Source organism: Pleurodeles waltl, chromosome 10, assembly GCF_031143425.1.
Source record: "Pleurodeles waltl isolate 20211129_DDA chromosome 10, aPleWal1.hap1.20221129, whole genome shotgun sequence".
Lineage (NCBI taxonomy): Eukaryota > Metazoa > Chordata > Amphibia > Caudata > Salamandridae > Pleurodeles > Pleurodeles waltl.
The window spans coordinates 914,119,609-914,146,187 of NC_090449.1; the positions used below are offsets into that span (position 1 = coordinate 914,119,609).

Genomic DNA, 26,579 nt, shown 5'->3' on the forward strand with positions numbered 1-26,579 from the left:
AGGATTCTAAGGTATGCAAAATGTTCAAGAGCAAAACAGTCCAGGTAATCCAATTTACTTGCCCCTCCTCCATAAAGTCAGTCTATGTTAAGTTGTAAATTACAGCAGTTTAAGAGTATATTGTTATCTAAGGCATCATTCAGAAATACAACACCTGATACTTCAGATGAGTTCTCCTGACCTGCTGACCTGTATATTGCCACAGAAGAACTCTGGATAACTTTCCATGCTCTTAAGAGCAGTAGTTTCCACCTGGGCAGGCAGCCATGAGGCTCTCTTAATATCAGTATTATGAGCCAGCTGATTATTTTTCTGTGGTGGGTTCCTCCCATTGGATGTTCTCATTGCCTACTATGATGATTTGAATTAAGTTGACAATCAAAGCACTTGTATTTTTTGCTTTCGGAAAGATGCACTTATGTTGTTGAATAAGACCTGACTAATATCTACATGCAGATAGGTAAATTGCTGCATATGTTCAGTGAGGACCAGAAAACATTTAGGAGTATAACTGGTATGCTTTATAAACTGTTGAAAATGAATAATTAAAAAATAACCCAATTTATCATTAATCATTAAATCTATAATTATACTTACAAATGTTAAAAGCATTTTTTGATTTGCTAATATCTTTGGCGCTGTTTGATGAATCTTCACAAAATTTTCAAAACGAGTGTACCAGTCAATTCAGCTGCAGTCCAGAAATGTTTTGGGTGATTTATCAAGCGGGGTCGAGAAAACAGGGGGAGGGGGGTCCCAAAACATGTTTTCCCCATTCACTTCACTATAGAGATTTTATACACAAGTACAGTTCAAACTGCTGAACGGAATTACACCAAATTTGGCAGAAAGCGAGATCTTTGTCCACATAGATTTTTTGTTTGTAATTTGGTGTAAATCTGTTAAGTAGTTTTGGGGTTATTAAAGAAAAAAGATTTAAACATATCTAGATACGCAGATCCACCACAAATCAACAGTGGTGGATCTGCAGATCCATATCCCAGCAGCAATAGCATGATTGGCTGCCACTACTTCAACCAAGAATTGGTGGCAGCCATCTTCTGCCAAGTACAAAAAAAAGATAAAAAACACAAGGGAGCATAGTAGGAGTACCCTCATCCGCTAAGCCTGGTGGTGGGATCCAACAGAGATCCCGTCTGGGGCCCAAAAAAAATTAAATTAATTTTGCCATTAATTCACAGAGGATCCACAGCAGTTTAAAAAAAAAAAATGCATGGTGTCGGGCACTTGTTTTTTATTACCCTATATCTCCAGGGTGGGCCAGGTCTGGGGGGATCAATCATATAGATTTGGGGGAGGGGACGCGTGTTGCCCCACTCCCCAGACCAGTTTTTCAGAACCTGGGACTCCATCCCTCATAGTCTGGCCACATAATAAAGGGAGTGGCATGCAGCACCGCTCCATGAGCTGAATCTAGCCTCCAGGGTCCCAATCGCCTACCAGTGGATCGGTCATATTTAAAAAGGGGGAGGGAGGTATGTAGCCCACCTCCCTGCGCTGATTTCTGCCTTGTGGAGAATATCCCCTGAGACCCAGCCACAATTGCAAAGGGGAGTGGGGCCATGCGGCCCAACTTCCTAAGCCAAATATAGCCCTAGGGACCCTTTCACCCAGGGCCGGCTTAGGCTATGTCCAGGAGAGCCCACCCACAGGGCATAGCGGTTTCCCTACCCATGTGCTGTGAGGGAAACCAATGTTCGCTCTACCTCCGTGGAGCAATTTTAAAACTTCCACCAAGCGGGAACAAACACTAAGGCCCTCATTACGAGTGTTGCAGTCTTAAGACCGCCATCCTTGCTGCTGCAGACAGACCTCCGCCAAAGCGGCGGTCTGACCTCCACATTACAAAGGTGGCGAAAGCACCATAGCCAGACCGCCAGCACTGCCACTTTTAGGCCGCCTGCCAGCCTAGTAGTGCCGGCAGTCTTAATCCGCCAGGGCATCGCTGCAAGCAGCACTGCCCTAGGGATTACGACTTCCTTATCTGCCAGATTTTGCATGGCGATTCAACAGCCATGCAAAAGCTGGCGGAGACGGGGTGCTCAAGCCCACTTGGGGGCCCATGCACTGCCCATGCACTTGGCAGTGCAGAGGGCCCTAGGGAGAGCCCCATCGTTCTTTTCAGTGCCTGGTTTACAGGCAGTGAAAAGCACGGAGGGTGCTATCGCACCTGACGCACTGCAACATTGCCGAGCAGGTGTCAATGTTGTAGTGAGTTTCCTGCTGGCCCAATGGGAAACTCATTACAGGGCCTGCGGGCGGTAGACCGGAGTGGTGGTCTTCTGACCCAAACAGTTTGGCGGGCAGCCTCCGCCACCCACCAAACTCAAAATGAGTCCCTAAGTCTGCTCACAGTGGGAAGGAGCATAAAAATGCTCCTACTCGCTGGGAGCAGACTTTTCATCTGTTTCCCTACCCACATTGAAGCAGACAGGGAAACAGATGAAAAGATTGCCCCTGCTGGCAGAGAGCAGTATTTGTAGCTGTTCCTTATGGGCAGGAACAATGCCCGCTCCCATTAGAGGTGGGGAGTTGGTTAGAGCTGCAGGGACCTTGGCTCTCCCAACAGCCCCAACCATGGTACAGTCAATGCTCGGGATGGGCAACCTGGCACCCACCCTTTGTTGGCTCAGCTATGGGGCATGGGGTGCCCAAGGCCCAAATCAGCCAAGGAAGTGGGCATGTTGCCACCAGGGCCCAAATAAGCCCAGAAGGGGGCCACATGTCACTCTCCCACTTTATTTTTTAGAGACCATGCCCTGGGGGATGGGGCCTTTCCACCCAAAATTGGCGCTGTGGTGGGACACATGCCCCTTCCCCAAAAATTCCTCCCTCCACAAGAAAAAGTGCCATATGAATGTTAATGGCATCACCAAGGGCCAAAATCAGCCATTTGGGCACAAGTTATAGTTATCTTAGGGCACAAGTTATAGTTACTTGAGAAAATTATAACTAGATCTACAGAATTTCTATGATTTGGTGTGTATAAAATGTAAACCTAACTATAACATCCCTGTAACTTTTGTATTTTAGTGAACTTCTAAGGTTTTTAAAGTTCTATTTCCTAACTGTAATGTCCCTGCAAACTTAGTTTTTTTCATTGAATATGTCTATCCATCTATACACACATATATATATATATGTATATATATATATATATATATATATATATATATATATATATATATATATATATATATATATGTTACCTACTGGCGGTTGCCAGTAGGTAGTTATAGCTAGGACCATTGTGTTCCATAGACAGAGGGTTTTTTATTTAGCCGATAAGTTTCAGGGTGATCTGTCAAGTGAGCACCAAGAAAAGTGGGAGGTCCCAAAATACTTTTTCCCTATTTTATGTCAATGGGATTTCTCATTTTTTTAACATGACTACAGTCTGAACCGTTGAACTGTTGAACGAAATTACACCAAATTTGGAACAAAGGTAGTTCTTGTTCCAGAAAGCGTTCTTTCTGTGATTTGGTATAATTCCCTCCAGTAGTTTTAGAGAAATTAGAGTTTAAAAAAAAGATATATATAGGGACATGGATCCTCTGCGGATCCAACTGTCCCCGTACTGATATCTGATTGACTGCCGATATTTCAGGCAAGAAGTGTTGGCAGTCATCTTGGTCCCAGAAAAAAAAGTTTTTAAAAAAAGAAAAGGGCTCAGGGAAGGGACACCCTGATCGCTTAGCTGTGGTGATGAGGACCCAGAGGGTCCCAAGCAGGGCTAAAAATATATATTTTTTAAATGTCGGAAAAATCTGCAGATCCGGATCCACAGATTTTTTTGATGTTGAAAAAAAAATCAGCCTTTTTTCCACCCTTTTATTTTACTGCAGCCAGGGCTCGCTGAAGCTCCAAGGATCGCCACCTCCTGTGGGCAATTTCAGTAATAGGCTAGGGCTGCATCCCCACCCTGCAGCCCTGTGCCCCGCCACCTACCTGGGGCTAAAGAAATTTTCAGTGTGGGGGCCACATGGACCCCCCACATCCCTTGGTACCACCACTTCCCCGGGGCAAAAATAAAACAATGAGGGGTGTCTGTTTTTGACCCCCAGCCTCGGGGACCATCACCTCCTTAGGGAAATAAATTGTGGAGGGGGATCACCCTCCCAGGGCTGGCTCCAGCTATGTCTTGGGGAGCCCACCCCGGGACATAGCTATTTGCTTTGCTTGATGGGAACTGATAGCTCCGCCCAAGCCAAGCAAACATATTCCGCATTCTGACACCAGGAGCTGTCAAACAGCTCCCACTGACAGAAAGCTGAGTTATCATCTGTTTCCCTGCACACAAATATGCGTGCAGGAAAACAGATGAAAACATTGCTCCCGCTAGCACGGAGCTGCTGTTTGAAGCAGCTCCATGCTTGCGGGAGCAATGCTGGCTGCTGCAGGAGCAAGGAGGCGGCTAGGCACACGGGTACGTTCAGACTCCCCCCACGGTCCTCAAAATCTGCCTTGGCATAGTGGTTATGGTCTCAGACTATGGTCTCAGACTGTCATACGGACGGTTGTGGGCACTAGTCTAGGTGTGACTATGGTCATGTCCACATTACAATATATTTACTTGAAATGTTTTATGTACATACCTAAAGGTGATCTCACTCTACTTATTTGACAAATGCCAAAGGCTGTGTAGAGCGCTCAATTGGGTGCTTTTAGGGGTTGCCCGCAGGTCATGGGAAGGGTAACTATAACTCATGCTCTCACCATGCACTGCTAATTACCTCACAAATTACGGCACTCATGCCATCTTTGATAACATCATTGATAATATCAATGTAATTTTGGCATTAAAATATTTGACAGCAAACTCTGTATGGCGAGGGCTATAGTTACCTTAGGGGGCGAGTTGTAGTTAATTCAGAAATCTTTAACTATAACACATGAATTTCTGTGGTTTTGTACGTTTAAAATATGAGCCTAACTATAACGTCCCTACAACCCCCCCACAGCCCAGAGGACCACCACCTCTCCGGGGCTTAAAATAACTGTAATGGGGCCAACCAGCCCCCTTTATTGGAAAGTGGGGGGTCGTCGCCCCCCCCCCACATCCTCAGGGACCTGCACAGCCCTGGGGACTGCCACTTTCCCGGGGCTTTAATCAAATTAAATGCTGGGGCTGCCCAGCCCCCCCCCCCCACAGCCCTGGGGACTGCTTTAGCAGTCCCCTCTCTGTGACAGTAATGCTGGCTCCTACATGAAGGGGGGAGCCGGTTGGGACCGCGGAAGCCTTCATGCTCCCACCAAGGTCCACAACTTTGTCACTGGGTGCCCGGGAGGCACCTAAGTCACATGGCTGGGCCCTGGGAGACCCTATTCCTTGGGCCAATATTTGCCATGGGAAGGAGGGCCAGGCATCCCCCTATCCCCCCAAAAAATGTATTTAGGCCAGGCCTCAGGAGATAGGGTTCCCGGGAAAGAGATCGACCTTGGGAGGGGGGCCGTGTAGGGATTGGTTGGTATAGGAGATGGCCGCAGGGACTGGTCACAGGTCAGTCCCTGCTGCCAAACCTCTGTGTACATGGCTGAAGGCTGTGCACAGTCAGGGTTGGGTTGTTATAGGGGTTGGCTGCAGGCACTTCAGCCAACTGCCACTGCGTACAGCTGAAGGCCTTGTGCGGTGGTAATTTGATTAACGTATAGTAATTCAAATTACTTTACATTAAAAAACTGTAGAAATTCACTGAAGAAAACAAAGGTTACAGCGACGTTATAGTTAGGCTCACACTTTAAACATATCAAACCATAGAAATGCACTTGTTATAGTGAGAGTTATCTCAAGTAACTTAACTTGTGCCTTTGGGTAAATATAACTTGCACCCTCAGCATGCACTGCTGATTACCACACACTTTACAGCACACATGGCATCTTTGATAACATCATTGATGCACTATAACATCTGCAGTAACATTATTGATCATATAACTGTGTATGGTGGGGCACAAGTTATACTTACCCTAGGGCACCAGTTATAGTTACTTCTATGGTTTGATACATTTAAAATGTGAGCCTAACTATAAAGTCCCTGTAACCTTTGTCTTTTTATGTGAGTTTCTATGGTTACTTTTATTCTAGTTCCTAACTATACCTTCCCTTTAACCTTTAGTTTTTTCAATATATATATATATATATATATATATATACATATATATATATATATATATATGTATATATATATATATATATATATATATATATATATATATATATATATATATATATATATAAGAAAGAAGTGACTCAAACAGATAATCTTACTAAAGAACAAAAATATATTTCTACTACAACGTTTCAGCTTCCACCTTCCTCAGGTAGTACAAGATGGTTTGCTTATTGGCTGCACAGCTGACATTGCTGGATTTTCAAAAAGCATCATGGGTGAAGATTCCAATTAGAATGTGGAATTAATGTAGTCCTGAGAACTCTTCAGATATGCAGAAATCAAGTGGTAAAGTCAGTGATGCTCAGTCCATCTGGATGCAGTGATTTTAAATGGTACATCCAGAAATGTTCTCTGATGACCAGTAGTTCTTCCTTTAAAACATGTTCAACAGGGAAATCTTCAAATCTGATAGTAAATGGTTCACAAGGTTAAAATGATTGGCTACAGGCTGGTCAAGTTTCTTGTTAATTATTGCTGATTTGTGGTTCCTGGATTGTGTACAGAGCTAATTCATAGTTTGGCCTACATATTGTTTTTTACAGCTTTGACGTTGGCTCTGAATCACATAAATTATGCATATTGAGCGACATGTATGATGCTGTCTTATTCCAAACGTCCTTCTCATAACAGAGCTAGCTACTGATGATGTTTGTAAAAGGTATTTACATGTGATGCACCTTTTGGAATCACAGCAATGAACTCCTGCATTTGTTACAACTTGCTTAAGTTCAGCTCTTTCAATAAGTGATCGTTGTTAGAAATGGGGTTTTTGGTTGGCAGTCAGGTTATCCTCTGTCCAAGCAAAAGCCCTCACTCTAGTCAGGGTAAGTCACACACTATCCAAGATTATCCTGTGCCCACCCTCTGGTAGCTTGGCACGAGCAGTCAGGCTTAACTTAGAAGGCAATGTGTAAAGTATTTGTGCAATAAATCATACAATACCACCATATAGCACCACAAAAATACACCACACAGTATTTAGAAAAATATAGAATATTTATCAGGATAATTGTAGGTCAAAAAGAATAAAGTTGCAATGGAAAATTGTAGAAATATCACAGGACAGTGATATAAAGTGTCTTAAGTCTTTAGAATGTAAACAAAGTCTCTATTAAGCACAAGTACCTGGTTGGGAGTGGAAAAATCTCCTCAGAGGGCCACAAGAGAAGAGGTGCGTGGAAAAAGGGTGTGTGCGTCGATTTCTCCCCGGCACATACGGACTGGCGTCGTTATTTTCCACGCGGGGAAGTCGGCGTCGTTTTCCGGCGCTCGGACAGTCTCTTTCTGTGGATCGCGGGGATTACCAGATGTCCCGGGTCTGTGCGTGGATTTTCCTGCTTGTTCTCCGGCTGCGCGTCGGTCTGCGGGGCTGCGCGTCGAAATTACGATCTCACGGCAGGCGTCGCGTCGATTTCTCCTCTAGACTTCGATCTGCGGGGCTGCGCGTTGAAATTACGATCTCACGGCAGGCGTCGCGTCGATTTCTCCTCTAGAGGTCGGGCGGCGTTGTCCTTGCGAGGCCGTGCGTCGGATCTTCGATCGTCCCAAGAGCGTCGCGTCGATCAGCGTCGGAGTGCAGCGTTTTTCTCGCCGCGAGACAAGCTGTGCGTCGAAATTTTCGGCGCACGGAGCGTCCAAGTAAAAGAGAGAAGTCTTTTTGGTCCTGAGACTTCAAGGAACAGGAGGCAAGCTCTATCCAAGCCCTTGGAGAGCACTTTCACAGCCAGACAAGAGTTCAGCAAGGCAGCAGGGCAACAGCAAGGCAGCAGTCCTTTGTAGAAAGCAGACAGGTGAGTCCTTTGAGCAGCCAGGCAGTTCTTCTTGGCAGGATGTAGTTTCTGGTTCAGGTTTCTTCTCCAGCAAGTGTCTGATTATGTAGGGCAGAGGCCCTGTTTTATACCCAAATGTGCCTTTGAAGTGGGGGAGACTTCAAAGAGTGGCTAAGAAGTGCACCAGGTCCCCTTTCAGTTCAATCCTGTCTGCCAGGGTCCCAGTAGGGGGTGTGGCCGTCCTTTGTGTGAGAGCAGGCCCTCCACCCTCCCAGCCCAGGAAGACCCATTCAAAATGCAGATGTATGCAAGTGAGGCTGAGTACCCTGTGTTTGGGGTGTGTCTGAGTGAATGCACAAGGAGCTGTCAACCAAGCCCAGCCAGACGTGGATTGTAAGGCACAGAAGGATTTAAGTGCAGAGAAATGCTCACTTTCTAAAAGTGGCATTTCTAGAATAATAATATTAAATCCGACTTCACCAGTCAGTAGGGCTTTGTATTACCATTCTGGCCATACTAAATATGACCTTCCTGCTCCTTTCAGATCAGCAGCTGCCACTTCAACAGTGTATGAGGGCAGCCCTAATGTTAGCCTATGAAGGGAGCAGGCCTCACAGTAGTGTGAAAACAAATTTAGGAGTTTTACACTACCAGGACATATAACTACACAGGTACATGTCCTGCCTTTTACCTACACAGCACCCTGCCCTAGGGGTTACCTAGGGCAAATATTAAGGGTGACTTATATGTAGAAAAAGGGGAGTTCTAGGCTTGGCAAGTACTTATAAATGCCAAGTCGAGGTGGCAGTGAAACTGCACACACAGGCCTTGCAATGGCAGGCCTGAGACAAGAAAAAGGGGCTACTTAAGTGGGTGGCACAACCAGTGCTGCAGGCCCACTAGTAATTTAATTTACCAGCCCTATGCACATAAAGTGCACCTTACTAGGGACTTATAAGTAAATTAATAGTCCAATCAGGTATGATTCAAGGTTACCATGTTTTAAGGGAGAGAGCATATGCACTTTAGCACTGGTTAGCAGTGGTAAAGTGCGCAGAGTCTATAAACCAGCAAAAACAGTGTCAAAAAAGTGGAGGGAGGCAGGCAAAAAGTTAGGGGTGACTACCCTAAGGCTGTCAGGTCTAACATGTGTCCCCCCCAGCTGAAAGTGGGGAGAGCTACCCGACCTCCTGGGAGCTCTCATCGCTAAGGCGGAAGTACCTGGAGAGACCATCAGCATTGGCGTGGTCAACCCCTGGGCGATGTTCCACCGTAAAGTCCATCACCTGTAGGGAAATGGACCACCTCAAGAGTTTTGGATTCTCACCCCTCATCTGCATGAGCCATCTGAGGGGCCTGTGGTCTGTCTGAACCCGGAAGTGAGTCCCAAACAGGTAGGGTCCTAGCTTCTTCAGTGCCCAGACCACAGCAAAAGCTTCTCGTTCAATAGCACTCCACCTCTGTTCCCGTGGTAATAGCCTTCTGCTAATAAAGACTACCGGTTGATCTCTGCCCTCCTCATTCAGCTGTGCTAGGACTGCCCCTATGCCATGCTCTGAAGCGTCTGTCTGCACGATAAATTCCTGGGAGTAGTCAGGGGCCATGAGTACGGGGGCCGTGCACATGGCTTCCTTCAGGGCGTCAAAGGCTTTCTGACAAGCCTCTGTCCAATTTACCAACCTAGGTTGTTTCTTGGAAGTGAGTTCTGTCAAGGGTGTTACAATGGTACCATAGCCCTTGTCAAATCTGCTGTAGTATCCTGTGAGGCCTAGAAAGGCTCTCACCTCAGTCTGCGTTCGGGGTGGTTGCCAGGCCTTGATAGTTTCAATCTTGGCCTGGAGTGGCTGCACCTTGCCACCACCCCCTAGGTGTCCCAAGTACACCACGGAACCCTGCCCAATGTGGCACTTACTGGCCTTGATGGTCAGGCCTGCCTGTTGCAGGGCCTGAAGCACCTCCTTGAGGTGAAGCAGGTGTTCCTCCCAGCTGGAACTGTAGACAGCTATGTCATCCAGGTAGGCTGCACAGAAGGCATCCTTGCCAGCTAGGACCCCGTTAACCAACCGTTGGAAGGTAGCGGGGGCATTTTTCAACCCAAACGGCATCACCCGGAACTGGTAATGGCCATCCGGGGTTGAAAATGCGGATCTTTCCTTGGCCCCCTCAGTTAGGGAGATCTGCCAGTACCCTGAAGTAAGATCAAACGTACTCAGGAACTTGGCAGCGCCTAGCCTGTCCATGAGCTCATCAGCTCGGGGGATGGGGTGAGCATCAGTCCGTGTGACGGAGTTGAGACCCCGGTAGTCCACACAGAACCGGAGTTCTGGCTTCGCACCTGGGGCAGTAGCCTTAGGTACCAATACCACTGGGATGGCCCAGGTACTACTGGATTTCTCAATCACCCCTAGAGTCAACATCTTGGAGACCTCCTCCTTGATGCTGGCCTTCACCTTATCCGACAACCTGTAAATTTTGTTTTTCAAAGGGAGACTGTCACCAGTGTCAATATCATGAACACAGAGGTGGGTCAGTCCAGGAGTAAGGGAGAACAGGGGGGAGAACTGCTCCAACAGCTCATAGCAGTCTCCTTTCTGATTTAGAGTCAGGGAGTCAGACAGAATGACCCCGGTTACTGACCCATCACCTTCTTGGGCAGAGAGGAGGTCGGGGAGAGGTTCACTCTCCTCTTCCGTTCCTTCATCTGTGACCAGAAGCATGTTGATCTCTGACCTCTCAAAATGAGCTTTTAGTCGGTTCACATGGAGCACCCTTAGGGGATTCCTAGGGGTTTTGAGGTCCACTAGGTAAGTGGCCTCCCCTTTCCGCTCCTTTATTTCAAATGGGCCAGACCAGCGGTCCTGGAGAACTCTGGGCTCTACTGGCTCCATTACCCACACTTTGTCTCCAGGTTGAAACTCTACCAGGGTGGCCTTCTGGTCATACCATTGTTTCATCACCTCTTGACTGGCCTCAAGGTTATCTTGGGCTTCTTTCCAGAAGCGGGTCATCTGGTTGCGGAGGGCCAACATATAGCTGACCACATCCTGAGGGGGTGTCTTTGGAGCTTTCTCCAATCCCTCCTGGACAAGGCTTAAGGGTCCCCTGACAGGGTACCCGTAGAGAAGTTCAAAGGGACTGAACCCTACCCCTCTCTGGGGGACCTCTCTGTAAGCAAAGAGAAGGCATGGTAAGAGGACGCCCCACTTACGCCTCATGGCCTCCGGGAGGCCACCAATCATGCCTTTCAGGGTCTTGTTGAATCTCTCCACAAGACCATTCGACTGGGGGTGATAGGGTGTGGTGAACTTGTAACTTACACCACACGCATCCCACAGAGACTTCATGTATGCAGACATGAAGTTAGTGCCTCTGTCAGACACTATTTCCTTGGGGAATCCCACACGGGTAAATATCCCCATCAGGGTTCTGGCCACCACCTGTGCAGTTACTGTCCTCAGAGGGATTGCCTCTGGGTAACGGGTGGCATGGTCCACCAAAACCAGAATGAACCTGTTGCCTAAGGCAGTTTTGGGGTCCAAGGGACCAACAATGTCGATGCCCACCCTTTCAAAGGGGGTGCCAACGACAGGAAGTGGAATCAGGGGGGTTTTAACCCTTTTTCCTGCTTTACCACTGGCCTGGCAGGTAGGACAGGATCTGCAGAACTTGTCTGAGTGTGTCCTCATTTTGGGCCAATAAAAGTGGGTGACAAGCCTGTTAAAGGTCTTGCCCTGCCCCAAATGTCCTGCCAGGGGAATGTCGTGAGCCAGACCCAGTAGGAAGGTTCGGTAACATTGGGGGACCACCAGCATACGTGCTGCCCCAAAGCCCAGAACCTTAGGCTCACTGTAGAGGAGTTCATTCTCCCAATATAGGTGGTGATCGCCAGAGGCGTCGCCTGCTGCCTGGTTTGAGGCTTGTTTCCTCAAACCTTCCAGAGTGGGACATTCTTTCTGCGCCTTGCAGAATTCCTCCCTGCTGGGTCCACCCTCAACTTGCCAGCCAGCAAGCTCAGGTAAGTCACCTAGGGCGGCAATGTCTTCCCCAGTTGGCTCGGTAGCCTCCTCCTCAGGAGCCCCGTCAGCCACTGTGGGAACAGCTGGGGCCGGTTTCCCGCGCACCTGGTCCCTCCTCCTGGCAGCTCTCTGGGCCATCGTTCCAGGCTCCAGATGCCCTTGACTTCCCTCTTGGTCAGCCATGGACCGTGTGGTCATGCAGACCCACTCAGGTAACCCTAACATCTCCCGGTGAGACCTGAGCTCCACTTCTTTCCAAGCAGTGTGCTCAAGGTCATTGCCTAACAGACAATCTACAGGCATGGCAGGACTCACAGCTACTTTCAGAGTACCAGAGACCCCCCCCCACTCAAAGGGAACCAGAGCCACCGGTAGGTGACTCTCGCGATTGTCAGCGACTCTGACCTGGTGGAATGTATTAGTTTCTATCTGCTCTGTTGACACCAGCTGACTCTTGATAGTAGTCATACTGGCTCCTGTGTCACGCAGAGCCTCCACCTTCTGCCCATCAATGGTGACCCACTGCCGGTACTTGGAAGTATTCCTGGGCATGTGGGCCTTGGGCACCATTTCTCCTTCTCCCAGGGACACTAGGGAAATCTCTACCTGCTCCCCAAAGCTAGTTGGGTCCATCTCCCCCCCGAGCGCTACACTAGTCAACCCAGGTGCCTGTCCGGTAGTGGACGGTGCCCTCTTGGGGCACTGTGGATCGCCTTTGTAGTGACCATATTGGTAACACTCCATGCATTTGGGGCTAGATTTCCCTGACTTGTCATATGTCCCTGGCTTTTTCCCAAATTTAGAAAAGGAAGGGTTGCCACCCCCTCCCTGGGAATTCTTTTGGGGGCCTTTAGAGAGTTCCTTATCTGCAAGTTTATCTCCCCCCTCTTTCTTCTGTTGGGAACCCTGATCACCTTTGTGGGAGTCCCCCCCAGGTACCTTCTTGGACACTCTGGTGCTAACCCAGAGGTCCGCCTCCTCAGCAAGCTTCCTGGGATCAGTCAGCTTACTATCCACTAGGTGCTGGCGCAAATCTGTATAAGTAACATTAAGCATATGCTCTCTCAGAATCAAGTCATATAAACCTTTATAATCTGCTACTTTGTTGCCCCGCACCCATCCATTCAGTGCCTTACTGGAGAAATCAAAGAAATCTACCCATGTTTGTGTGGTCTGTTTGGTGCTGTCCCTGAAACTCTGACGGTATCCCTCAGGGGTCAGCCCAAACTTGGCAAGTAAAGTGGCTTTCTGAAGTGGGTATGTGTTTTGATCCGGTGGATCCAATGTGAGAAGTGTGTCCCTCCCCAATGGCGGCACATAACCCCACATAGCTACCCCCCATTGCCCTTCAGGAACCTCATGAGCCCTTAGTGCAACTTCATAAGCAGCTAACCATTTATCTATGTCATCTCCCACCACAAAACTGGGCACCACATTTTTGGGTATACGAACCTTCTTTTCTCCAGCAGGTCCTGTCTGTATGCTGCCACCATTATTGCTGGATTCAGACTGTCTTGCCTTGATCTCCAGCTCCTTGAGACTCAGTTCATGAGCCAACAATAGTTTCTTTTCAGCCAAAGCTCTTTCAGCTTCCACTTGTTTGGCTGCTCTTTCAGCTTCCGCTTGTTTGGCTGCCCTTTCAGCTTCTGGTTGAATTTGTTTGGCTGTTCTTTCAGCTTCAATCTGTTTGGCTGCCCTTTCAGCCTCAGCTTGTTTGGCTTCTCTCTCTGCCCTCCTCTCCTCCTGTTGAGCCTCAATTTTCAGTTGTGCCATTTGCAATTGGAACTCCCTTTCCTCTCTCCTTTCCTCTGCGGTCAGGCTTTGCATGGAGACACTGCCCCCTGGTCTGGAAGGGTGCACAATTGCAGTGGTAACACCATCTACCGATAGTGAAAATTCCTCTGAGGGACCATGTTCTGGCTCCTCTTCCTCATCATCCTCTAAATGGGCTTCTGCCCAGGCCCTCAGCGCCACTTGAAAGTCCTCCTTTCTGGAGGCCCCTTGGGTGGGTACCCTCAATGCCCTGCAGAATCCTCTTAGTTGTTTGACCGTATATGCATCCAACTGGACTAGGTCAAAGTCCCCTGTCTGAGACCCAGTCAGAGACATGTTGAGTGAGGATTTAGTTTTTGAAAATTGTCAGGAAAAGAATCGGGTTTTCAAAAAGAGATAAAAACCAAGTTGACCTTCAACTGTGGGTAGGTAGTGAAATACTTAGCTACTGTATGTCACTGCACAAATACCAGTCCTATCCTCACCGCTGATCACCAATGTTAGAAATGGGGTTTTTGGTTGGCAGTCAGGTTATCCTCTGTCCAAGCAAAAGCCCTCACTCTAGTCAGGGTAAGTCACACACTATCCAAGATTATCCTGTGCCCACCCTCTGGTAGCTTGGCACGAGCAGTCAGGCTTAACTTAGAAGGCAATGTGTAAAGTATTTGTGCAATAAATCATACAATACCACCATATAGCACCACAAAAATACACCACACAGTATTTAGAAAAATATAGAATATTTATCAGGATAATTGTAGGTCAAAAAGAATAAAGTTGCAATGGAAAATTGTAGAAATATCACAGGACAGTGATATAAAGTGTCTTAAGTCTTTAGAATGTAAACAAAGTCTCTATTAGGCACAAGTACCTGGTTGGGAGTGGAAAAATCTCCTCAGAGGGCCACAAGAGAAGAGGTGCGTGGAAAAAGGGTGTGTGCGTCGATTTCTCCCCGGCACACACGGACTGGCGTCGTTATTTTCCACGAAGGGAAGTCGGCGTCGTTTTCCGGCGCTCGGACAGTCTCTTTCTGTGGATCGCGGGGATTACCAAATGTCCCGGGTCTGTGCGTGGATTTTCCTGCTTGTTCTCCGGCTGCGCGTCAGTCTGCGGGGCTGCGCGTCGAAATTACGATCTCACGGCAGGCGTCGCGTCGATTTCTCCTCTAGACTTCGATCTGCGGGGCTGCGCGTTGAAATTACGATCTAACGGCAGGCGTCGTGTCGATTTCTCCTCTAGAGGTCGGGCGGCGTTGTCCTTGCGAGGCCGTGCGTCGGATCTTCGATCGTCCCAAGAGCGTCGCGTCGATCAGCGTAGGATTGCGGCGTTTTTCTCGCCCCGAGACAAGCTGTGCGTCGAAATTTTCGGCGCACGGAGCGTCCAAGTAAAAGAGAGAAGTCTTTTTGGTCCTGAGACTTCAAGGAACAGGAGGCAAGCTCTATCCAAGCCCTTGGAGAGCACTTTCACAGCCAGACAAGAGTTCAGCAAGGCAGCAGGGCAACAGCAAGGCAGCAGTCCTTTGTAGAAAGCAGACAGGTGAGTCCTTTGAGCAGCCAGGCAGTTCTTCTTGGCAGGATGTAGTTTCTGGTTCAGGTTTCTTCTCCAGCAAGTGTCTGATGAGGTAGGGCAGAGGCCCTGTTTTATACCCAAATGTGCCTTTGAAGTGGGGGAGACTTCAAAGAGTGGCTAAGAAGTGCACCAGGTCCCCTTTCAGTTCAATCCTGTCTGCCAGGGTCCCAGTAGGGGGTGTGGCCGTCCTTTGTGTGAGAGCAGGCCCTCCACCCTCCCAGCCCAGGAAGACCCATTCAAAATGCAGATGTATGCAAGTGAGGCTGAGTACCCTGTGTTTGGGGTGTGTCTGAGCGAATGCACAAGGAGCTGTCAACCAAGCCCAGCCAGACGTGGATTGTAAGGCACAGAAGGATTTAAGTGCAAAGAAATGCTCACTTTCTAAAAGTGGCATTTCTAGAATAATAATATTAAATCCGACTTCACCAGTCAGTAGGGCTTTGTATTACCATTCTGGCCATACTAAATATGACCTTCCTGCTCCTTTCAGATCAGCAGCTGCCACTTCAACAGTGTATGAGGGCAGCCCTAATGTTAGCCTATGAAGGGAGCAGGCCTCACAGTAGTGTGAAAACGAATTTAGGAGTTTTACACTACCAGGACATATAACTACACAGGTACATGTCCTGCCTTTTACCTACACAGCACCCTGCCCTAGGGGTTACCTAGGGCACACATTAAGGGTGACTTATATGTAGAAAAAGGGGAGTTCTAGGCTTGGCAAGTACTTTTAAATGCCAAGTCGAGGTGGCAGTGAAACTGCACACACAGGCCTTGCAATGGCAGGCCTGAGACAAGAAAAAGGGGCTACTTAAGTGGGTGGCACAACCAGTGCTGCAGGCCCACTAGTAGCATTTAATTTACCAGCCCTATGCACATAAAGTGCACCTTACTAGGGACTTATAAGTAAATTAATAGTCCAATCAGGTATGATTCAAGGTTACCATGTTTTAAGGGAGAGAGCATATGCACTTTAGCACTGGTTAGCAGTGGTAAAGTGCGCAGAGCCTATAAACCAGCAAAAACAGTGTCAAAAAAGTGCAGGGAGGCAGGCAAAAAGTTAGGGGTGACTACCCTAAGGCTGTCAGGTCTAACAATCGTGAATTGGGAGCTCTGCGGTAAGCAATGACTGGTGGTTTTGGAAAAAGCTTTTGCAATTTTTCACAAGCAGATAGTAAGGGAAAAGTTGTTTTTATTATATTTCTGTAGTTGGGAGCTGATGGATTATAGTCAACCACAAATGGGATTCTGTCATTTTTGTTTCTTCTGCTTGTATTCCAAATAAGTGCTTCCCTGGGTAACTGCAAAGACTTGTCAATTTGTTGCAGAATGATATGCAGAGGATAGTCTTGCTTTTTAAATAATCTAACAAGCTCCTGTAGATGGTCTTTATAAGTGTCTTCATTTCTGCAGATGTATCTTATTCTGAGTGCTTAGCTGTACATGATGCCGAGTTTAGTGTGGCGTGGGTGACATGAAGTCCAGTTTGGATACAAATGAGCATCTGTAGGCTTGAGGTACAGATCAGTTATAATTTTTTGTTCATGAATGGTGAGTAACACATCCAGAAAAGGGAGATGACTCTTCTGTTTAGTATTGCTGCCAGTGAATTTGATGGTAGGATGGATACTGTTGATAAAAGCTGTAAATTGCTCCAGTGTTCTGCTTCCTGCATTCCATATTAAAAATATTTAATCAATGCATCGTAGCCATACCAGTGGTTTAATGTTAGAACTTTCAAATATATAGTCCTCCATTTTGCCCATGAATATATTTGTATAGGAAGGAGTCTTCCGAGTGCCCATTGATGTCCATGGTATCTGCAAATAGTGTTTACCATTAAAGGTAAAATTGTTGGATTTAAGGATAACTCTTGCAAAGTTGGTAAGCACATTTGTTGATGGTTTTTCCACAGTTCTTTTATTAAGAGCTTCAGATAATGCCATAAGCCCATCATCATGTGGTATATTGGTGTATATATATATATATATATATATACGTTATCAAAGTTAAAAATAATACCAATTAGGATTCATCAGTAATTTATTTTCTTCCAAATCTTTAACGTGAAAATGATCACATATATATTTTCTAGGGTGGGTGTAGTGCAGTACCAGTGGTTGACTTTGTGTGGTGCTTGATAAAATTATAAGGCTGAGCTGGAGTAAATGTCCCTTAAACCTTTTCATTTTGAAGCAGTTTTTTCCCATTTTTCCCCCAATCTCCCTTTAACCTCCCACATTTCGAACTAAATCCTATACTTATGTGTGAAGGGATAGCCCCACTGTTGCAGAGACCTCTGTACAGAAAAGGCAAGACAGACAGAGGTGCACATCTTGGGCTATAGGTTTATGAATGTCATTTTTATAGTAATACTACCATAGAAATGTTTTATATATTCCAAAATGCCTTTTGTGAATCAGAACATTTATGTTGAACAATGCAAAATCTTACTTCTGGGAGCTTTGATATGAAGTCATAAGCATTGGCTTCTATCACAGCCTGCTGAATTTCAGAGTTGGTTACATCTTCTCTGCCATAGCGAATGTTCTCCGCAATTGTTGTATCGAACAGGCAGGGCTCCTGGCTCACAACTCCAATCTTTTCTCTTAGCCATTTCACATTGAGTGTTCTTAAGTCATGGCCATCGAGAGTAACCTATAAAATAAGAGGATTGACTATAAAATGTGTCATCTCGTCTTCAATCTGCAATAGCCATGAACAAACATTAACTACTTTAAGTAAAAGGATGCTAGTGTTGATTCTCTAGTTCAAGTGTGTCATTTAAGGCACAGAGCTAAAGTCAGTGTAGGAAAGTAGCCTCTTTCTAGCTTGGTTAACCCTACTTTTGGCCTGTTTGTCAGTGTTTTTGACTGTGTCTACTGGGATCCTGCTAACCAGGACCCCAGTAGTTATGCTCTTTTCCTTACATTATGGTTGTTGCATACTGGTAACCCAGTATTTCACCCAAAATTGGCATACTGGTGCCCTCTTATGAGTCCCTAGTATACAGTACCTAAGTACCCAGGGCATTTGGGTTCCAGGGGATCCCTATGGGCTGCAGCATTTCATTTGTCACCCATAGGGAGCCCATGCAAAGTCTTCTGCAGGACTGACATAGCAGCCTATGTGAAAAGGTGCATGCACCCTTTCACTGCCATTTACACTGCACCAGGTCACTTATAAGTCACCCCTATAGCAGGCCCTCCAGCCCTGAGTGCAGAGTGCAGAGTACCTGTGTGTGAGGGCACCCCTGCACTAGCAGAGGTGCCCCCACGACTTCCAGGACCATTTTCCTTGACTTTGTGAGTGCAGGGACACCATTTTACGCGTATACTGGACATAGGTCATTACCGATGTCCAGCTACATATTGGTAACTCCAAACATAGGCATGTTTGGTATCAAACATGTTAGAATCATATCCCAAGGCTTTTGCAAGCATTGGATGTATAATTCCATGCACTCTGTGGGCTCCTTAGAGGGCCCCCAGGATTGCCATTCCAGCCTTCAGAGGTTTTCCAGTCAGCCCCAGCTGCTGCTACTTCCCAGACAGGTTTCTGCCCTCCTGTTGCTTGAACAGCTGAAGCCTAGGAAGGCAGAACAAAGGATTGCCTTTGGGAGAGGGGTGTTACACCCTCTCCCTTTGGAAATAGGTGTTCCAGGATTGGAAGGAGTAGCCTCCCCAAGCCATTGGAAATGCGTTGAAGGGTGCATTTGGTGCCCTCCTTGCATAACCCAGTCTACACCAGTTCAGGGACCCCCAGTCCCTGCTCTGGCGTGAAACTGGACAAAGGAAAGGGGAGAGACCACTCCCCTGTCCATCATCAACCCAGGGGTGGTTCTCAGAGCTCCTTCAGATGGTCCCTGCATTTTGCCATCTTGGATTCCATGTTGGCAGGGAACGCTGGGAGCATCTGAGTGGCCAGTGCCAGCAGGTGACATCAGATCCCTCCCCTGATAGGTCCTTACCTGTTTAGGTGACCAATCTCCCTTTCAGGGCTATTTACGGTCTCTCTCTTGGGTGGTTCTTCAGATTTGGATTGCAAGACTCCACCAGGAATCCTCTGCATCCTTTACTTCACCTTCTCAGCGAAGAAACTGCATCTGGACCCTCCAGGAACTCTACAAACTGCAACAAAGAAGCAAAGACGACTTCTGCAACATTGTATCTTCAGCTCCTGCCAGCAACTGCAACTGTTTCCCGGTGGTGCATCCTCAGAGGACAGCCTGTCTTCAGCCTGCACCAGAGGAATGAAGGAATCTCCCTTGGAATGAAGGAGTCACTTCCCTGCTTGAGCAGGCAGCTCTCTGCATCGACAACCAGTGACATGGGTCCCCTCCCTGACAAGTTGCTTGGATCCAGCATCACAGGTGGTGGACTGAAGTGGTCCCAACCGCCCTGATGTCCTACTGACCAACTTTGGTGGAGGTAAGAGCTTGTCTCCCCACGCAAGACAGTACCCCTGTGCACCAAGTGTTTTGCAGTTGCCAAAACTTGTTGGCATCCTTCCACAAAGTTATTCGTGCATCATGCAGCCCCAGCACTCCATCCTGTGATGCACAGCTTCCTGAGAAGTTCTCCGGCGGCGTGGGACCCCTTGTTGCACCTCCTTTTTCCCTGTGCTGTGGTACTCCTGTGTATGCTGTCTGGTCTTCTGTGGGCTGTCTGAGTTGCTGAGAGCCCCATCTGATTTCTCGTCCTTATTCTTTAGCACCTTCATCCGGGTTAGCATGGGCCCCTGTTGTCCCTGGACTCTTCTGTGCTTCTTGGACTTGGTCCCCTTCTTCCACAGGTCTTCAGGTCCAGGAATCCACTATTGGTGTCTTGCAGTCTCTTCTGGTTCTTGCATAATCTTCTTTCTTGTGTTCTTGTGTGTTCTAGGAAAGTTACTGTGATTTACGCCTGCTTTCCTGGGCTCTGGGGTGGGTTCTATTACTTAACTTTGGTGTTTTCTAATATTCCCAGCACCCCTCTACACATTACACTTGCCTAGGTGGGAAACCAACATTCGCATTCCACTTTCTTTGTCTTCGGTTTGCGTTCCCCCAGGCCCATTTCTAACTATTTAGATTTTCAATATATCCACTGTTTTCTCACTATTTTAGCACCTGTTTTTGCATACTAGTGTACATAATTTGTGTATTACTTACCTCCTAAGGAGTATAGTCTCTATTGTAGTTTTGGCATTTGTGTCACAAAAAAAAGTACCTTCACTTTTGTAACACAGAGTATTTTCTTTAATGTGTGTGAGTACTGTGTGACTAAAGTGGTACTGCATGAGCTTTGCATGTCTCCTAGATAAGCCTTGTCTGCTCAGCTACAGCTTCCGCTAGAGCGCCTGGCTTCTAGACATTGCCTACATTTCACTAAAAAGGTATAACTGGACCTGGTATAAGGTGTAAGTACCATAGGTACTCATTATGAACCAGGCCAGCCTCCTACAGTCAGTCCCGGTAGAAGGACTATCATTAAAGAGTTTCAATTATAACAAAAAAGTCTCAATCAAGCACAGAGTTAGTATCCAGTACAGCAAAGCTGTAAAAATGAAAAAAGAGGGATGTCCTCTTCATTACTCCATTAATTAATGTTCTAAGATTTGCTGTATATTCAGTAAACATTGATTGAGACAAAGTTTTGAGCATTTTATTTATTTAAGTTGTATTCATTTGCAGTTTCTTGATTGCATTTGTGATCCTGTTACAGAATGTTGTGTATGTCAAAGTCAAAGGCAGCTTCCAGTCTTTCCTCGGGTCTCTGACAATGATCTATACATTGCAAATAAACTCAATAGCTTCTATTGCTGTAACCACACTTTTCTACCAATAGTCAATACATTTATGTTTGCATAGTTAGTTGAAAATAGTGATGTGTTGCACCTCAAATGTAAAGGGCAAAAGGGACAGATAGCATGTTGTTTTACCCTGCACATATAATGGCAAAGTAATCGTATAATTATACCAAGCCGTCTGCCCAAGTGGGAGCATCATAACATGGCCTGTACATATGGACTTACAGAGACAAGTGGTTTTGTGTGATGTAAGACTATACCTGTGTCAGTTTTCCAGAGCACAAATCAAATAGATCTGGGATAATGTGTCTGGAAACACCTAAGAGTTATCACAAAGCATTACCTCCTTATCATCTCACTCATCCCATTTCTTATTTCAATGTGTAGTGTGGCAGCATTACTGCCCCTGCTCAGCTCTCCCAAAGCTTCCCATACGTTCATGAGAAGATTTCTTAAAACCCTGCTCCCCCTGTTTCAATTTTGAGGCCTGCCATTCAGGGCTTTCAGGAAAGCTGTGTTGTGTGATTCTCACCAAAAAAACAAGACTGCTGAGTTTTGGGCACCAGCACCACCGAGTATGGGGAACTAAATCCGATCCCAAACTATGTGGCAGCTGTCGGCCTAACGCTTTCAGCTAGCTAGCAGCACCTTACAGATACTGCAGGTAAAAGTGATTTGTGGCAGCCCATCGCATCACACTCTTAGTCCCCTCGGGTAAGTTGTGGTGGAAACAGATCTTGCCTCGTATAATGACAATGACAAGCAGAAGCATATCTTAGTTCAATAGGGTTTATTGAAGCAAATGCATTCTGCATAAAAAGGCATAAAATGAGATTATGAGGATGATGAAACCAGACACTATTGCAATGGTGACGAAGAAAGTAAAACATAGAAACAATCTCACCATATTTGTCACAATAGTATTACCAATAATCCTACACACACTAGTAAAATTCCTACATGAGAGCAAGCAGCAGTGATAGCCCTATCTGCCCATCTTGTCTGGGAGTGTAGTGCGATCCACAAGCCTGTGTTGTAGATAAAGGAGAGGTTGGTCAGTCTACTGAAAATTCTCCTCTGTGACAGAAGAGGAAGCGCCAAGTTTCTGCTTAAACTGCGAAGGCGATGGGCAGCATAAGATCGTGATCTGACTGGAATGCCCCGTCTAAGAATGCTAAGACAGCCTGGTGTATTATAATAAACACACTGTTCTTCTAAGAACTGCCCCGGCGTGACAACACGTCCCTTTCTGGGTAAAGAGAACACTGTACTCTCTGAGCTGGAAATACATGGGAACATATCATTTGTAGCCTTGATTCGAGCACAGAATAAAATGTTGTGCAAAGCAATGAATAGCAAAATTCTGCAGGGAAGGACAATAGAAAAGAATAATAAAACATCACCACTAAAATGATGCCTCACTAAAATAATAAAAGAAATAAAATACCAAGTGACTCGGTGAAGGGTCACGGGCCTCAAACCTAAGATAAAATGGACAAAAATGAGTGTGAGTGTGTGCCTAATGACTAACTTCATGACAGCTGCAGGGGTGCTTTCTTCTCTAAGGGTGCTCGGGCCCCCTGATTTCTTCTTCAGACACAATGTCTTAAGGCAAGAAGGCACTTTTATTAATTATTTTATGGCCCGGTGCTGTGCCCCTTGTCTTGTAATTGCAGTGCTTTGGCCAGTTTTTTCTTTAATCTAACAGTGCACGAGCACACTTTCTGTATGCCCTGTCTTGTTGCTGTGCTTTGGCCCATGCTTCTGCTACTTCTTTATTTGTTTACATGCAGTTGCAAGTCTTTCAGCATGGTGGTGCTTGGCCCATGTTCATCTATATTTAAGGGATATAGGTGGTCATTATAACCTCGGCGGTCTTTTAACAAGACCGCCGAGGGACCGCCGTGCGGAAGACCGCCAGTAGTGGCGGTTTGCCTCTCGGCGTATTATAACCGTTGGCTGCCCTCCGTGGTTTTTGTGACAGAGAGCCGCCAACAGCCATACTTGCGGGCGGTGGGGAAGTGGCGGTTGCTCCACCGCCACGCCAACAGAACACCGCCCAGCTAATCACGTCCTGTGATTCTGTGCGGCGGTGTTCTGTTGGCGGTGTGGTGTCGGCGGAGCTGCCCCCATGGCTCCCATCCCCTCCCGGCGGATCGACAGAACAGGTAAGTCGATCGTCCGTTAGGGGAGGGGGGTGGGGGGTGTTGTGTGTTGTGTGGGTGCATGGGGGCATGCGTCTATGTATGTAGGGGGTGTTGCGTGTTTTGGGAATGAGTGAGTGTATGTCTGTAGGTATGTCTGTGTGGATGTGTGCGTGAATGTGTGAATGTGGGTGTACGTGTCTGACTGTGTGTGTGGATGATGACATGTATGTCGGTGTGTGTGCGTGTATGTGTGTTGGTGGTGCCTGCGTGCGTGTCGGGTATGTATGTGTAAGGCAATGTTGGGGGTCGGGGTGGGGAGGGGGGCCCTGCCACCTTTGGGGGGTGGCAGGGGTTGTGGGGGGTGTAGGGGAGGGAGTCGGGGTGGGGGTGGGGGTTGGCTGGAGACCCCTATCAGTGCCAGGGTAGTGTGACAATGGTGGTAACTGCGATTGCTTTGCGACTGCGATCGCGGTCACAAAGCAATGCAGCATTGCGCTGCGACTCGCAAATAGGAAGGGGAACACCCCTTCCTATTTGCGACCCGCAGTCCCATTTTGCGAGTCGGTAACCAGGTTACCGACTCGCAAAACGGGAATAGGGCATTGCGATGTGGGTTTTGCACGTCGCAAACAGCGAAATTCGCTGTTTGCGACGTGAAAAACCGTTGTTACATCTGGCCCTTAGTCTGGTAACTGTCCATTGCCCTCTGGACCGGACCCCGCGTCTGACGAGGAAGAGGTCAAAAACCCAGGGGCTCACTCCTTCCTGGAGGCTCTGTTTGCTTGTCCCTGGAATGACCTTTAAACAGTCAAGAAAGATTTGTCAAAAGGCCTCAGGGAAATCCGCTGCTTTATAGACATGGTGGTGGACATGGTGGACCGAGTGTCAACCCTAGGGGACCATGAAATGAGCCATGATGAAGAAATTGAACAGCTACATCAGGAGATCATTAGAGCAACAGCTCGGTCTCTAGGCCCATGTTGAAGATTTGAAAAACAGATTGCAGTGAAACAACATATGCATTAGGGGCGTCCTCATGGGTGTAAAAGGCACTAACATTGGAGAGTATGTACGAGATCTTATACGCTTTATCTTGTAAATGCCACTGGAGGTGGAATTCAACTAAACATAGCACACTGGGTAAGCCTGCCAAGACTGGGCAGGAAATCCTCTGTGGACATATTGGTGTGCATGCATGACTTTCAACTTAGGGAATGCATTTTTCACACCGCTAGGGACTACCATCTGATCCTGTTTAAAGGGAATAAACCACTGCTATATCAGGACCTTGCTGCCTGTAGCGAGGTCCTGGCACCTCCACCCAGTCACTACTTAGCTACAGAACAAAGGTATCTCGTACTTGTGGGGACACCCCTTCTGGGTAATCTTCAGCTTGGATGGCAAGCTTTACCAGCTACGCTCCCTCTAAGAGGCCTGCCAATTGCTTAAGATTGATGATTCTCCTGCTGATGGTTTGCGAAGCAGTCAAAGAGGCCAGAAGGTTTATGGGCCATGTTGGCGGCAGGGTGCTCTGGGGAGCTGACACCAGATCAGGAGACCATGCACCAGAAAGGCAAGCTGTACTAGCGACGCTCTCCAATGACTCTGCCGGAGCGGACGCTACTTGATCTCAATTGAGGCTCCAGGGAAGACTCCACCTTAAATACCTGGCTACTTCACTACCACTCTCTCTGCCCCTAATGAAGGGCAGGAACCCTTTTTCCTCCTTGCAGTAGTGGAGGTGATGGCCACCCAGGATAAGCTGGTGCTTCTGGGGGATCTTAATTTAGTATTCAATAATGACCTGGATAGATCCACACAATGTTTCGGTCACATGGGGGCTCTGCCCCAGGAGGTTGCTCATTGGCTGTGGGAGATGGGCTGAGTGACACCTGGAATACACTATATCCCCACACCCAGGAATATACATTCTATTAGTACATACATAAAACTTATGCCCACATAGATTACTTCATGGGGACGACACGCCTTCAGTCCTTAATTATAGCCTCTGAGTTTGAGCCGCACTCTTTGTCTGACCATGCAGCAGTTTCCCCTCGCCATCACTGTCCCTTCCAGGGTGGCCCCCAGAGCTGTGGCGGATGTGTTAGACTCTACTGCACAGGCCCGAAGTGGTTAAGAGGATCACCCAGGCTTTAGCAGACTTTCTGGCAAGGAAAGAAACTCCTGACACTTCCATCTCAACACTTTAGGAAGCCCTGAAAGCGGTTATCAGAGGTGAACACATCCAAAAACGTGCAGGAACTCACACAGATACATAAATGCACTGGAGCCCTGTCAATCTGCCAGCAATTAGAGGCAACATAAAGCAAAGCATGCTGTACTCAGGTTATGGCACTCCTTTTACGTGGGGGTGACAAATGAGGGGGCCTTTTAGCTAATAGACTGAAGATGCAGTGACAAGCCACAGGGGCACACTCCTTATTTACTGCAGATGGTTCAGAAATTACCAGGGACGGTCCCATTGCCTCTGTCTTTCGAGATTTTTATAAGGAGCTCTACACCAAGTGGACTCTACCCCCCGATGACCCAGACCTATACCTCTGTGAAGCCCGCACCTCGCGTCTATCACCAGAACAGGTGACTACTCTGGATCCACCGAACCCAATTAAAGAGTTCATCTCAGTCATTGCCTGACAGAAACTCCTCAAATTCCCAGGACCAGATGGCTTCCCAGTGCTTTTTTATAAAACATTCTGCACAACGCTCCCCCCTCTACTAACCTGAGTTTTTAACTCAATTACGGGCCCGAATACAGAACCAGTTTCCATACAGGAGGACCATACCATCCGATATCCCTCCTTAACGTGGACATTATGGCCCTCATTTCAACTTTGGCGGTAACTGACGCCTACCGCCATGGGGACGTCCGCCAACATACTGTTGCTGTGGCTACCAGCTGCCTACCTGCATTATGACCATCAACGGAATTCTGCCAGAAGGCTGGCGGAATACCGTCGATGGTCATTGCGGCGGACAGCGGTAAGGTGGCGCTGCTGTCAGCAGCACCACCATGCCAGCAAAACACCGCCAACCGTATCATGAGCAATGATACGGCCTGGCGGTGTTTTGCTGGCAGAGGCTGCTGATGACAGCAGCGCTGCGTCCCGTCTCCAGCCGGAGGACCCCCTGCAAGCAGGTAAGTCAGGTTCTCTGACAGAAGAGGGGGTGGGGGATATTGTGTGCATGTGTTGGGGTGTTGTGTGTGTGTGAGGGTGTGTGTGTGTATGTTTTGGTATGCGTGCATGCGTGTGTGAGTCACGCTGAATGAGTACGTGAATAACTGAATGTAAGTGTACG

At 47.3% G+C, this 26,579-nt stretch overlaps 1 protein-coding gene across 8 annotated transcripts in view; it reads right to left on the bottom strand.

Moving 5' to 3' along the window:
• LOC138262021 (ATP-dependent translocase ABCB1-like) overlaps positions 1–26,579 on the bottom strand; it is a 920,359-nt gene that overhangs the window by 525,832 nt on the left and 367,948 nt on the right. For all 8 annotated transcript variants that reach the window (XM_069211673.1, XM_069211677.1, XM_069211676.1 and 5 more), the window contains one exon: positions 17,776–17,979. In XM_069211673.1, coding sequence (XP_069067774.1) covers positions 17,776–17,979 — 204 coding nt within the window. The remainder of the gene's footprint in view (positions 1–17,775; positions 17,980–26,579) is intronic.